The sequence below is a fragment of the Salmo salar genome, chromosome 13, assembly GCF_965601325.2.
Source record: "Salmo salar chromosome 13, fSalSal1, whole genome shotgun sequence".
NCBI classification, from domain to species: Eukaryota; Metazoa; Chordata; class Actinopteri; order Salmoniformes; family Salmonidae; genus Salmo; species Salmo salar.
In genome coordinates this window covers 6,869,339-6,884,698 of record NC_138303.1, presented here as the reverse complement: position 1 = coordinate 6,884,698, position 15,360 = coordinate 6,869,339, and the positions used below count along the sequence as shown (strand labels likewise).

At 43.8% G+C, this 15,360-nt stretch overlaps 1 protein-coding gene across 1 annotated transcript in view; it reads left to right on the top strand.

Moving 5' to 3' along the window:
- LOC106566323 (CXXC-type zinc finger protein 1) overlaps positions 1 to 15,093 on the top strand; it is a 38,303-nt gene extending 23,210 nt beyond the window's left edge. The window contains exons 9-15 of the mRNA XM_014134234.3: positions 4,145 to 4,352; positions 4,537 to 4,650; positions 4,739 to 4,788; positions 7,040 to 7,136; positions 7,899 to 8,051; positions 8,469 to 8,611; positions 11,186 to 15,093. Of these exons, the coding sequence (XP_013989709.1) occupies positions 4,145 to 4,352; positions 4,537 to 4,650; positions 4,739 to 4,788; positions 7,040 to 7,136; positions 7,899 to 8,051; positions 8,469 to 8,611; positions 11,186 to 11,201 (781 nt within the window). The 3' untranslated portion in view covers positions 11,202 to 15,093. The remainder of the gene's footprint in view (positions 1 to 4,144; positions 4,353 to 4,536; positions 4,651 to 4,738; positions 4,789 to 7,039; positions 7,137 to 7,898; positions 8,052 to 8,468; positions 8,612 to 11,185) is intronic.
- Positions 15,094 to 15,360: the final 267 nt, after the last annotated feature.

Below are 15,360 nucleotides of genomic sequence, written 5' to 3'. Positions count from 1 at the left end.
CTTGGTGTGTTTGGACCATTCTAGTTTGTTGTTGATGTGGACACCGAGGAACTTGAAGCTCTCAACCTGCTCCACTACTGCCCCGTCGATGAGAATGGGGTATGCTCGGTCCTCCTTTTCCTGTAGTCCACAATCATCACCTTAGTCTTGGCTACGTTGAGGGATAGGTTGTTATTCTGGCACCACAAGGCCAGGTCTCTGACCTCCTCCCTATAGGCTGTCTCGTCGTTGTCTGTGATCAGGCCTACCGCTGTTGTGTCGTCTACAAACTTAATGATGGTGTTGGAGTCGTGAGCTGTAGTCAATGAATAGCATTCTCACATAAGTGTTATTTTTGTCCAGGTGGGAAAGGGCAGTGTGGAATGCAATAGAGATTGCATTATCTGTGGATCTGTTGGGGCGGTATGCAAATTGGAGAGGGTCTAGGGTTTCTGGGATAATGGTGTTGATGTGAGCCATTACCAACCTTTCAAAGCACTCCATGGCTACGGACGTGAGTGCTACGGGTCTGTATTAATTTAGGCAGGTTGCCTTTGTGTTCTTGGGCACAGGGACTATGGTGGTCTGCTTGAAACATGTTGGTATTACAGACTCGGCCAGGGACATGTTGAAAATGTCAGTGAAGATACCTGCCAGTTGGTCAGCACATGCCCGGAGCACACATCCTGGTAATCCATCTGGCCCAGAGGCCTTGTGTATGTTGACCTGTTTAAAGGTCTTACTCACGTCGGCTACGGAGAGCGTGATCACACAGTCGTCCGGAACAGCTGATGCTCTCATGCATGCCTCAGTGTTGCATACCTCGAAGCGAGCATAGAAGTGATTTAGCTCGTCTGGTAGGCTCGTGTCACTGGGCAGCTCGCTGCTCTGCTTCCCTTTGTAGTCTGTAATAGTTTTCAAGCCCTACCACATATGACGAGCGTCGGAGCCGGTGTAGTATGATCTTAGCCCTGTATTGATGCTTTGCCTGTTTGATGGTTCGTTGCAGGGCATAGCAGGATTTCTTGTAAGCTTCCGGGTTAGAGTCTCGCACCTTGAAAGCGGCAGCTCTACCCTTTAGCTCAGTGCGAATGTTGCCTGTAATCCATGGCTTCTGGTTGGGGTCTGTATGTACAGTCACTGTGGGGACGACATCCTCAATGCACTTATTGATGAAGCCAGTGACTGATGTGGTGTACTCCTCAATGCCATCAGAAGAATCCCGGAACATATTCCAGTCTGTGTTAGCAAAACAGTCCTGTAGTTTAGCATCTGCTTCATCTGAGCACTTTTTTATAGACTTAGTCACTGGTGCTTCCTGCTTTAATTTTTGCTTGTAAGCAGGAATCAGGAGGATAGATTTGTGGTCAGATTGACCAAATGGAGGGCGAGGGAGAGATTTGTATGCGTCTCTTTGTGTGGATTACAGGTGATTATAATTGTTTTCCCTCTGGTTGCACATTTAACATGTTGATTTGGTAGAACTGATTTACGTTTCCCTGCATTAAAATCTCTGGCCACTAGGAGCGCCGCCTCTGGGTGAGTGGTTTCTTGTTTGCTTATTTCCCTATACAGCTGACTGAGTGCGGTCTTAGTGCCAGCATCTGTCTGTGGTGGTAAATAAACAGCCACGAAAAGTATAGCTGAAAACTCTCTAGGCAAGTAGTGTGGCCTGCAATTTATCACAATATACTCTACTTCAGGCGAGCAAAATCTAGAGACTTCCTTAGATTTCGTGCACCAGCTGTTGTTTACAAATATGCACAGACCGCTCCCCCTTGTCTTACCGGAGTGTGCTGTTCTATCCTGCCGGTGCAGCATATATCCCGCTAGCTGAATATCCATGTCGTCATTCAGCCACGATTCTGTGAAACATAGGATATTACATCTCTATTTGATGTCCCGTTGGTAGAATATTCGTGATCGTACCTCATCTAATTTATTGTCCAATGATTGCACGTTGGCGAGTAGTATTGACGGTAACGGCAGTTTTCCCAGTCGCCTTCGCCGGGTCCTGACCAGGCATCCGGCTCTTTGTCCTCTGTACCTGCGTCGCTTCCTCTTGCAAATAACGGGGATGTCGGTCCTGTGGGGTGTTTGGAGAATGTCTTGTGCGTCGTCTTTGTTGTGGAAAAAATCTTTGTCTAATCCGAGGTGAGTGATCGCTGTCCTGATATCCAGAAGCTCTTTTTTTGCCGTAAGATACAGCCAGTTGTATTCCTTCTTTAATCAGAACAACAGTTTTCAGCTGTGCTAACATAATTGCAAAAGGGTTTTCTAATGATCAATTAGCCTTTTAAAATGATAAACTTGGATTAGCTAACACAACGTGCCATTGGAACACAGGAGTGATGGTTGCTGATAATGGGCATCTGTACGCCTATGTAGATATTCCATTAAACATCTGCTGTTTCCAGCTACAATAGTCATTTACATCATTAACAATGTCTACACTGTATTTGTGATCAATTTGATGTTATTTTAATGGACAAAAGTGTTGCTTTTCTTTCAAAAACAAGGACATTTCAAAGTGACCCCAAACTTTTGAACGGTAGTGTAGTTCTTTGTATGCTCTAGGGCAATGGGGTCTAGATGGAATTTGTATTTGTGGTCCTGGCAACTGGACCTTTTTTGGAGCAACATTATCTCTTGTACCTTCAGGGCCCAGGTCTGTCAGAATCTGTGCATAATATCTAGGTGCTGCTGTAGGCCCTCCTTGGTTGGTGACAGAAGCACCAGATCATCAGCAAACAGTAGACATTTGTCTTCAGATTCTAGTAGGGTGAGGCCGGGTGCTGCAGACTGTTCTAGTGCCTTCGCCAATTCGTTGATATACTGTATATGTTAAAGAGGGTGGGGCTCAAGTTGCACTTCTGTTTTATGTTTTTTGCCAATTTTAACCACACACCTGTTATTTGTGTACATTATTTTATAATGTTGTATGTTTTTCCGATCAACACATGCTTTCCGTACATTTTTAACATCTTGTAAGGGCTGTCGTCATGGAGAGAAGAAGACCAAGGTGCAGCGGAGTTAGTGTTCATGATTTAATTCAAAAAGAACACTGGAACACTACAAAACAAGATAACACCGACAGCTCAACAGTACTGACAGCATAACACACTGAACAGAAACAATTACCCACAACCACAAGGAAAAACACACACTACTATATAGGACTCCCAATCAAAGGCAACTCAACACACCTGCCTTCAATTGGGAGTCCAACAACCAACTCACCACGTAACACAAACATCTCTGCCACGTCCTGACCAAAACTACTACAATTGCTCCCTCTGCTGGTCAGGACGTGACACATCTTGAAGAACAATCTGGCCTTAATGGCCATGTAGTTTTATCATCTCTACCCGACACAGCCAGAAGAGGACTGGCCAGCCCTCATATCCTGGTTCCTCTCTAGGTTTCTTCCTTAGGTTCCTGCCTTTCTAGGGAGTTTTTCCTAGCCACCGTGCTTCTACATCTGCAGTGCTTGCTGTTTGGAGTTTTAGGCTGGGTTTCTGTATAGCACTTTGTGACATCTGCTGATGTAAAAAGGGCTTTATAAATACATTTAATTGATTGATTGTATGGCAGACCCTCATGCCGAAATTGAATCAAAAGCTGTAGGGCTCAAACTGCCCCACAGCCCTGTGGAAAGAAATCTATGTTTTTTTGCAAATTTTAACTGCGCACTTGGATTTTATAATGTAGTTGTTTTTTTTACCCAGCACCACTTTCCATCCATGTATATAGCAGACCCTTGTACCAAATTGAGTCAGTAACCTTTTTGAAATCAACAAAGCATGAGAAGACTTTGCTTTTGCTTTTTTTATTAGGGTGTGCAGAGTGAATACATGGTCTGTCATATGGTAATTTGTTTTTCGTTTTATAAAATATTGTTTTCACAGAGGAAATGCTGTTTATGATAATGCCTCTTGCCTCAGATGATACATTGGCTGTTCTGTCTATTCTCTCTCTAACTCTCTCTCTCTCTAACGCTCTATATCTATCTCTCTCTGTCCCCACCAGTCGTATCTATGAGATCTTGCCTCAGCGGATACATTGGCTGTTCTGTCTATTCTCTCTCTAACTCTATCTATCTCACGCTATCTCTCGCTCTCTCTAACGCTCTCTATCTCTCTCTATCTCTCTCTGTCCCCACCAGTCGTATCTATGAGATCTTGCCTCAGCGGATACAGCAGTGGCAGCAGTCTCCCTGTATAGCCGAGGAGCAGGGCAAGAAGCTTCTGGAGCGAATCAGGAGAGATCAGCAGTCAGCCCGCCTGAGACTCACAGACATGGAGAAACGCTTCCACGAGCTGGAGGGGATCATCGCCAAGGCCAAGCAACAGGTGGTGCAACAGGACGAAGAGGTGAGAGAGTGAGAGAGAGAGTGAGAGAGAGAGAGAGAGAGAGCATTTTACATTTACATTTTAGTCATTTAGCAGACGCTCTTATCCAGAGCGATAGCCTCAAACACAGCCTCAAAAGACCGTCCATTCTGAGTTATTACTTGATTTGTTTCACCAGCTTTATTTATTTGTTGCTCTCTTTTAGGTGAATGAGGCAGAAGGGGACACAGACACAGACCTGCAGATATTCTGTGTGTCCTGCAGTCACCCCGTCAACCCCAAGGTGGCGCTAAGACACATGGAGAGATGCTATGCTAAGGTCAGTAGGTCAAAAACATTTGAGCAGCAAAATGTTTTTTTGTTGTTGTATAAAATGTGTTGAAATAACGTATTGTTTCCGTGTGCAGTATGAGAGCCAGACCTCCTTCGGCTCTATGTATCCCACACGCATCGAAGGGTAAGGACAACACCAATACCACCAGCAACATCACGTCCCACATCCCACACCAAATGTCAATGAAATTAATGGAAAATTGTTATATCTTTACATTTACATTGTAGTCATTTATCCACAGTGACTTATATGTTTGTGCATTCACCTTCAGATAGCTAGGTGGGACAACCACATATTACAGTAGTTAGTATATTCAGATAGCTAGGTGGGACAACCACATATCACAGTAGTTAGTATATTCATCTTCAGATAGCTAGGTGGACAACCACATATTACAGTAGTTAGTATATTCAGATAGCTAGGTGGGACAACCACATATCACAGTAGTTAGTATATTCAGATAGCTAGGTGGGACAACCACATATCACAGTAGTTAGTATATTCAGATAGCTAGGTGGGACAACCACATATCACAGTAGTTAGTATATTCATCTTCAGATAGCTAGGTGGACAACCACATATTACAGTAGTTAGTATATTCAGATAGCTAGGTGGAACAACCACATATTACAGTAGTTAGTATATTCATCTTCAGATAGCTAGGTGGACAACCACATATTACAGTAGTTAGTATATTCAGATAGCTAGGTGGGACAACCACATATTACAGTAGTTAGTATATTCATCTTCAGATAGCTAGGTGGAACAACCACATATTACAGTAGTTAGTATATTCATCTTCAGATAGCTAGGTGGACAACCACATATTACAGTAGTTAGTATATTCAGATAGCTAGGTGGACAAACACATATTACAGTAGTTAGTATATTCAGATAGCTAGGTGGGACAACCACATATTACAGTAGTTAGTATATTCAGATAGCTAGGTGGGACAACCACATATCACAGTAGTTAGTATATTCATCTTCAGATAGCTAGGTGGACAACCACATATTACAGTAGTTAGTATATTCAGATAGCTAGGTGGGACAACCACATATCACAGTAGTTAGTATATTCAGATAGCTAGGTGGGACAACCACATATCACAGTAGTTAGTATATTCAGATAGCTAGGTGGGACAACCACATATCACAGTAGTTAGTATATTCATCTTCAGATAGCTAGGTGGACAACCACATATTACAGTAGTTAGTATATTCAGATAGCTAGGTGGAACAACCACATATTACAGTAGTTAGTATATTCATCTTCAGATAGCTAGGTGGACAACCACATATTACAGTAGTTAGTATATTCAGATAGCTAGGTGGGACAACCACATATTACAGTAGTTAGTATATTCATCTTCAGATAGCTAGGTGGAACAACCACATATTACAGTAGTTAGTATATTCATCTTCAGATAGCTAGGTGGACAACCACATATTACAGTAGTTAGTATATTCAGATAGCTAGGTGGACAAACACATATTACAGTAGTTAGTATATTCAGATAGCTATGTGGGACAACCACATATTACAGTAGTTAGTATATTCAGATAGCTAGGTGGGACAAATACATATCACAGTAGTTAGTATATTCAGATAGCTAGGTGGGACAACCACATATTACAGTAGTTAGTATATTCATCTTCAGATAGCTAGGTGGACAACCACATATCACAGTAGTTAGTATATTCAGATAGCTAGGTGGGACGACCACATATCACAGTAGTTAGTATATTCAGATAGCTAGGTGGGACAACCACATATTACAGTAGTTAGTATATTCAGATAGCTAGGTGGACAACCACATATCACAGTAGTTAGTATATTCAGATAGCTAGGTGGGACAACCACATATCACAGTAGTTAGTATATTCAGATAGCTAGGTGAGACAACCACATATCACAGTAGGTAGTATATTCAGATAGCTAGGTGGAACAACCACATATTACAGTAGTTAGTATATTCAGATAGCTAGGTGGGACGACCACATATCACAGTAGTTAGTATATTCAGATAGCTAGGTGGGATAACACAGTAGTGCTGGGACGTTATACCGATAGAGTATCCATACCTACCACTGGTTTTAGGCGTTTTATTGATATCGTTCGTTACGATCAGTAGCCTGTTCTAAAGAAATGTGACGTTTGAAGTGAAATTGGTTTTGCTAATATGGGGGATTGTTAATGGAAGCAGCCATGAATGTTAATACTACTTGAGTACTTGATGTACTTGATGTACTCAGTGTATAATCACACTTGTAGTAAGTACATTTTTACTCAATTAAGTAGTTAGTAGGAAAGGAGAGTGTTATTTACTTGAGTTAGTTAGTTGTTTATTTTCTGGCTTGTCTCTCTCCGTAGTGCAACCAGACTGTTCTGTGACGTATACAACCCTCAGAGTAAAACCTACTGTAAGAGACTGCAGGTGTTGTGTCCTGAACACTCTAGAGACCCCAAGGTAGGTTTATAACAACCCTATACATACCCTTCATAACACATGAATAGCTGTCATAGCAACCCTCAGAGTAGACCCCAAAGTAGGTTTAGGACCCAAGGTAGGTTTAGAACCCAAGGTAGGTTTAGTACCCAAGGTAGGTTAAGGACCCAAGGTAGGTTTAGTCTTCAAGGTAGGTTTAGGTCCGGAGGTAGGTTTAGGACCCTAGGTAGGTTTAGGACCCAAGGTAGGTTTAGTGTCCAAGGTAGGTTTAGGACCCAAGGGTAGCCCGGTGGTTAGACTCCAAGGTAGGTTTAGACTCCAAGGTAGGTTAAGGCCCCAAGGTAGCTTTAGTCTCCAAGGTAGGTTTAGGACCCTAAGGCAGGTTTAGGAACCAAGGTAGGTCTAGACTCCAAGGTAGGTTTAGATTCCAAGGTAGGTTTAGACTCCAAGGTAGGTTTAGACTCCAAGGTAGATTTAGGCCCCGAGGTAGGTCTCCAAGCTAGGTTTAGAACCCAAGGTAGGTTTAGACCCCAAGGTAGATTTAGGAGCCCGAGGTAAGTATCCAAGCTAGATTTAGAACCCAGGGTAGGTTTAGACCCCAAGGTTGGTTTCGCTGGCCTTCTCATCTATTTATAAGCCTTGATCCTACACATAATCTTCATAACAATATATGTCATTTAGCATTTTTTTATTCAGTTCAATACCACATCATGTATACCGTATTCATGTTTAGAGCGTTAATGTTTCAGTGGTCCCTCCCACCTGAGCCCTGTCTCCCTCCAGGTTACTGTGGACGAGGTGTGTGGCTGTCCCCTGGTGAGAGACGTCTTCCAGCCCACAGGAGAGTACTGCCGGGTGTCGAAACGCAAGTGCAACAAACATTACTGCTGGGAGAAACTGAGGAGGGCTGAGGTGGACCTGGAGAGAGTCAGAGTGGTCAGTGGAAAAGTGAAGCTAGGGTTTTTTTGTGAAAGTATCACAGTAATCATATAGCTAGGTACATTCAAGTCAGTCTCTCGTATGTAGTCCACATTTCAAGCCCTTTTTAGTCATCACGTGGAACATTTTACTTTCGGAAAATGTTACATGTTTTAACTGTTTAAGTAAGTAGCCATTCTCTCATATGACTTGTCCTCTCCTTTGTCCCCTCTCCTTTCGTCCCCTCTCCTTTCGTCCCCTCTCCTTTCGTCCCCTCTCCTTTGTCCCCTCTCCTTTCGTCCCCTCTCCTCTTGTCCCCTCTCCTTTCGTCCCCTCTCCTTTCGTCCCCTCTCCTTTCCTTTCGTCCCCTCTCCTTTCCTTTCGTCCCCTCTCTCCTTTCGTCCCCTCTCCTTTGTCCCCTCTCCTCTTGTCCAGTGGTACAAGCTGGACGAGCTCTTTGAGCAGGAGAGGAACGTCCGGACAGCAATGACCAATAGAGCAGGTCTCCTGGCCCTCATGCTGCACCAGACCATCCAGCACGACCCGGTTACCACAGACCTCCGCACCGCCAAGGATAGGTAGACCCCCAAACCTCCGCCCCATGACCTTTGAACTACCCCCTGACCACGGACCTCCTACGGTTACTACTGACTTACGTACCGCCAAGGATATGTAGAGGACCACCCCCCCCCCCGATCACGAGCCTCTGCATTTCCTCAGGACAGATAGACCCCCCCCCCACACACACAACACCACAACCCTGGCGGTGGCCCAGTCACCACAATCCCGATCTCCGACCCCACCTCCAAGGACAGATTGAACCAAGCTGTTACTATGACTACACCTTGACCACCAAGACCCTGTCACCACGACAACCTGTCACCACGACCCGGTAACCTGGACCTCAGCACCTCAGACGCAGAGAGACAGAGGCAGATGGGCAGATACAGATAGACAGCGACAGATAGACAGAGGCAGATAGACAGAGGCAGATAGACAGAGGCAGATGGGAAGATACAGATAGACAGCGACAGATAGACAGAGGCAGAGAGACAGAGGCAGAGAGACAGAGGCAGAGAGACAGAGGCAGAGAGACAGAGGCACAGAGGCAGAGAAACAGAGGCAGAGAAACAGAGGCAGAGAAACAGAGACAGAGGCAGAGAGGCAGAGAGACAGAGGCAGAGAGACAGAGGCAGATAGACAGAGGCAGATGGGAAGATACAGATAGACAGCGGCAGAGAGACAGAGGCAGAGAGACAGAGGCAGAGAGACAGAGGCAGAGAGGCAGAGAGGCAGAGAGGCAGAGAGACAGAGGCAGAGAGACAGAGGCAGAGAGGCAGAGAGGCAGAGAGACAGAGGCAGAGAGACAGAGGCAGAGAGACAGAGGCAGGGAGACTGATACAGATAGACAGAGGCAGATAGACAGAGGCAGATAGACTGATACAGATACAGATAGACTGATACAGATACAGATAGACTGATACAGATACAGATAGACTGATACAGATACAGATAGACAGAGGCAGATACAGATAGACAGATACAGATAGACAGAGGCAGATAGACTGATACAGAGAGACAGATACAGATAGAGACAGATACAGATAGAGACAGATACAGAGACAGATACAGATAGACAGATAGACTGATACAGATAGACAGCGACAGATAGACTGATACAGATAGACAGAGACAGATAGACTGATACAGATAGACTTTCCAGGTTTCCACTAGTGTATTGTTTCTATTATTATTTTGTCATGTTTTTAAGGAGGTGAGCCGTAGTTGAACCCACCTTTACACTAGTTTACATGGTGTTCTGATGCCACTTCACACACCCCAGTATTATTGCACTGTCTTACTTCGGATAGCATCACTGTGGTAGGAGTGGCGCCACCTCTCTGAGGACAGTGGTACTGCATTGTCTTACTTCAGATAGCATTACTGTGGTAGGAGTGGCGCCACCTCTCTGAGGACAGTGGTACTGCATTGTCTTACTTCAGATAGCATCACTGTGGTAGGAGTGGTGCCACCTCTCTGAGGACAGTGGTACTGCATTATCTTACTTCGGATAGCATCACTGTGGTAGGAGTGGTGCCACCTCTCTGAGGACAGTGGTACTGCATTGTGTTACTTCAGATAGCATCACTGTGGTAGGAGTGGCGCCACCTCTCTGAGGACAGTGGTACTGCATTGTCTTACTTCAGATAGCGTCACTGTGGTAGGAGTGGCGCCACCTCTCTGAGGACAAAAAATGCACACTTGCATTCTACGTTCTCTCGTTCTTTCAAGGGTGATCTTCCAAGAACACCTGAAAGAAATACTGTCTCGTATAGGAGAACGCAGAGAGCTTAAATCCGCTAAATTTGAAACGTACTTCGACGTGACCTTTAACCTAAACCGGGAAACTGCATCATCACGCAGCCGGCGTCAACAAAGCCAAACGCTTTTATGTTAGCTAACTAGCTACGTCTGTTTACAGCCGATGTAGCAGCGTGAGCAGCTAGTGCTAGCAATTCAGTGAACAACTATCCCCAGAATGGAAATATTTAACACAAATAACAAGTAAACAGAATCGATTATCTCAGTAGCTGTTAGTGAATTAAGCTAAGCTAACATCGACCACAATAATTTTATGTGGGGTATGACAGGTAAGCTTTCAAACATTATATAGAGGCTAAAGCAAAACAAAATAATAATAATAATGAAATATCTAAATAAGCTTTTTTTTGCTTACTGTTTAAGAATGATAAATAGCCAGAATAGTGGTGTTTCACTGTGAAACGAATACTGCATTAGGACTTCTGGTGTTTTGTTTACAATGAGAAGGCTTGCATTGAGATACGTTCATACACCTGTAACACCCATGTATGTTATTAAATGGCACTGACGTTCACGATAGCTTGTTTTTATATATGTTTTTATATATGTTTTTATACCGTATGCATCGATAACAAATCGGCGATGTGATGCAATACAACTAGATTAGAAGGCCTTGACCACTTCAAGCTAAATGCATTGGATACAAAACCAACACTGGCATGTGATTAAGGAGAACAATATAACTATATGCATTTGTATCAAACAGTAATATATTAAATTAAATGAATACAGTATTGTAATATTATTAATGCTTTTCTCTCTCCTTGCAGGGGATTGGACAGATGAACTACAGACCCCAGGTAACCAAGCCTCAGAACCAGGACCGCGTGGAGACGTCAACGTTCATTTTGAATAAATATTAACCCATTTATTGGTTTTCCTGTATCTGCATGGATCCTTAGAACACAGTCCATTAGAACACAGTCCATTAGATCACAGTCCATTACAACACAGTCCATTAGAACACAGTCCATTAGATCACAGTCCATTAGATCACAGTCCATTAGATCACAGTCCATTAGATCACAGTCCATTAGAACACAGTCCATTAGAACACAGTCCATTAGATCACAGTCCATTAGATCACAGTCCATTAGAACACAGTCCATTGGAACACAGTCCATTAGATCACAGTCCATTAGAACACAGTCCATTAGAACACAGTCCATTGGATCACAGTCCATTGGAACACAGTCCATTATAACACAGTCCATTAGATCACAGTCCATTAGATCACAGTCCATTGGTACACAGTCCATTGGAACACAGTCCATTGGAACACAGTCCATTGGATCACAGTCCATTAGAACACAGTCCATTAGAACACAGTCCATTGGAACACAGTCCATTGGAACACAGTCCATTGGAACACAGTCCATTGGAACACAGTCCATTAGAACACAGTCCATTAGAACACAGTCCATTAGATCACAGTCCATTGGAACACAGTCCATTGGAACACAGTCCATTGGATCACAGTCCATTGAAACACAGTCCATTAGAACACAGTCCATTGTACTTTATTAGTTGTAAGCTTTATTAGTTGTATGTACAGGATACCAATGGTCCAACCAAATGCTTACTTGCAGGTTCCTTCTCAACAATGAAACAACGATAAGAAAATATAAAAGATAAGAATACGAACACAAAGTAAATGGCTCAGTAGAGTAGAATAAACATTTTAGGATCCCCTAGTGAGGGACATCAAGGAGATTACCATTCACCATTCCAAAGCTTCTTCACTACACAAGGGGCATTTTAATCATGACAGCCACAGGGTTTTTTTTATACAACATGTCTACATGTTTCAAACAGACACCCATAGTCCCTTTGCCCAAGGAAGCGAAGGTAACCTGCCTAAATGATTACCGCCCCGTAGCACTCACGTCGGTAGCCATGAAGTGCTTTGAAAGGCTGGTCATGGCTCACATCAACACCATCATGCCGGAAACCTTAGACCCTCTCCAATTCACATACTGCCCCAACAGATCCACAGATGATGCAATCTGAATCGCACTCCACCCTGCCCTTTCACACCTGGACAAAAGGAACACCTATGTGCGAATGCTGTTCATTGACTACAGCTCAGCGTTCAACACAATAGTGCCCTCAAAGCTCATCACTAAGCTAAGGACCCTGGGACTAAACACCTCCCTCTGCAACTGGATCCTGGACTTCCTGACGGGCCGCCCCCAGGTGGTAAGGGTAGGCAACAACACATCTGCAACGCTGATCCTCAACACTGGGGCCCCTCGGGTGCGTGCTCAGTCCCCTCCCGTACTCCCTGTTCACCCACGACTGCATGGCCAAACACAACTCCAACACCATCATTAAGTTTGCTGACGACATAACAGCGGTAGGCCTGATCACCGACAATGATGACACAGCCTATAGGGAGGAGGTCAGAGACCTGGCAGTGTGGTACCGGGACAACAACCTCTCCCTCAATGTGAGCAAGACAAAGGAGCTGATCGTAGACTATAGGAAAAGGAGGGCCGAAGACGCCCCTATTCTCATTGACGTGACTAGTGGAGCAGGTCGAAAGTTTCAAATTCCTTGGTGTCCACATCACCAACTAACTATCACGGTCCAAACACACCAAGACAGTTGTGAAGAGGGCACGACAGGAGACTGAAAAGATTTGGCATGGGTCCCCAAGATCCTCAAAAGGTTCTACAGCTGTACCATCGAGAGCATCCTGACCGGTTGCATCACCACCTGGTATAGCAACTGCTCGGCGTCTGACCGTAAGGCACTACAGAGGGTAGTGCGTACGGTCCAGTACATCACTGGGGCCAAGCTTCCTGCCATCCAGGACCTCTATACCAGGCGGTGTCAGAGGAAGGCTCCAAAAATTGTCAAAGACTCCAGTCACCCAAGTCGTAGACTGTTCTCTCTGCTACCGCATGGCAAGTGGTCCCGGAGCGCCATGTCTACTATATCAAAAGGCTCCTTAACAGCTTCTACCCCCAAGCCATAAGACTGCTGAACAATTAATCCAATGGCCACACAAACTATTTACATTGACCCCCCCTTTGTTTTTACACTGCTGCTACTCGCTGTTTATTATCTATGCATAGTCACTTTACAAATTACCTTGACTAACCTGTACCCTCCCACATTGACTCATACTGGTACCCCCTGTATATAGCCTCATTATTGTTATTTTATTGTGTTACTTTTTGATTTATTTTAGTATTGTTTTTTTACTTCAGTTTATTTAGTAAATATTTTCTTAACTCTATTTCTTCAACTGCATTGTTAGTTAAGAGCATGTAAGTAAGCATTTCATGGTAAGGTCTACAGCTGTTGTATTCGGCGCATATGACAAACAACATTTGATTTGATTTCATTTGAAACAAGATGGTGGAATCCTCACCTGGATGTCCAGCGGTATTTTCATCTTGTCAAATACTTCACCTGGTTTTAGAATGTGGTTTTATTATTATACTTATAGATGTTCTGGCTTCTCTGTGAGACCTAGTTATGACTCTCTGAGACCTAGTTATGACTCTCTGAGACCTAGTTATGACTCTCTGAGACCTAGTTATGATCTCTCTCTGAGACCTAGTTATGATCTCTCTCTGAGACCTAGTTATGATCTCTCTCTGAGACCTAGTTATGTGGCCTCTCTCTGAGACCCTAGTTATGACTCTCTGAGACCTAGTTATGACCTCTCTCTGAGACCTAGTTATGACCTCTCTCTGAGACCTAGTTATGTGGCCTCTCTCTGAGACCTAGTTATGACTCTCTGAGACCTAGTTATGACCTCTCTCTGAGACCTAGTTATGACCTCTCTCTGAGACCTAGTTATGTGGCCTCTCTCTGAGACCTAGTTATGTGACCTCTCTCTGAGACCTAGTTATGACCTCTCTCTGAGACCTAGTTATGTGACCTCTCTCTGAGACCTAGTTATGAGCTCTCTCTGAGACCTAGTTATGACCTCTCTCTGAGACCTAGTTATGACCTCTCTCTGAGACCTAGTTATGTGACCTCTCTCTGAGACCTAGTTATGACTCTCTGAGACCTAGTTATGACCTCTCTCTGAGACCTAGTTATGACCTCTCTCTGAGACCTAGTTATGTGGCCTCTCTCTGAGACCTAGTTATGATTTCTCTCTGAGGCCTAGTTATGACCTCTCTCTGAGACCTAGTTCTGACCTCTCTCTGAGACCTAGTTATGACTCTCTGAGACCTAGTTATGACTCTCTGAGACCTAGTTATGACCTCTCTCTGAGACCTAGTTTTGTGGGAGTACCAGCTATACTGTAGGTTAACCCATACATTTCACATGGATATGCATCCCAAAAGGTGCCCTATTCCCTACATAGTGCACTACTTTAGACCAGATAAAGCAGCGCGAGGAGCTACCATGTGTATTTGTCCTGTTTTCCTAGAAACTGTCGAAGAGCGTTTCCAAGTGTTGTCTAAAATCATGTTACAGACAGTGTTACTGTGTTTTACTGGTATTTTATTGCCTAAGTCCACACAGCATGCTTTTCTTCAGAAACCAAGTATTTTAATGAATTTTTGGGGATTACATTTTACATTTTAGTCATTTAGCAGACGCTCTTATCCAGAGCGACTTACAGTAGTGAATGCATACTTTTCATTTCATGCATTTTTATTTTTTTTGTACTGAATTATGTGATACATTAAAATCTGTCATATGAGACATTTTTATGGATCCTATCATTTTTTTACAGCCTCGGTTGGGTATTGACAACTGAAATGGAGGAAGCTGCACACTTTATATCCCAGAGGCATATTGGTTCATTTACTTTTAGCCCGCTCCCCCATGTATCATGTACCGTATGTGTTTCTTTACCTCTACTTTACACACAAATTGTAATGGTCACCCTCTTATCACATTTCTGACTATCAATTGTGAATCACAGGCAAATTTTTCACGTTTTACCGGTGTCGGTCTGTATGCCGTTTGATCT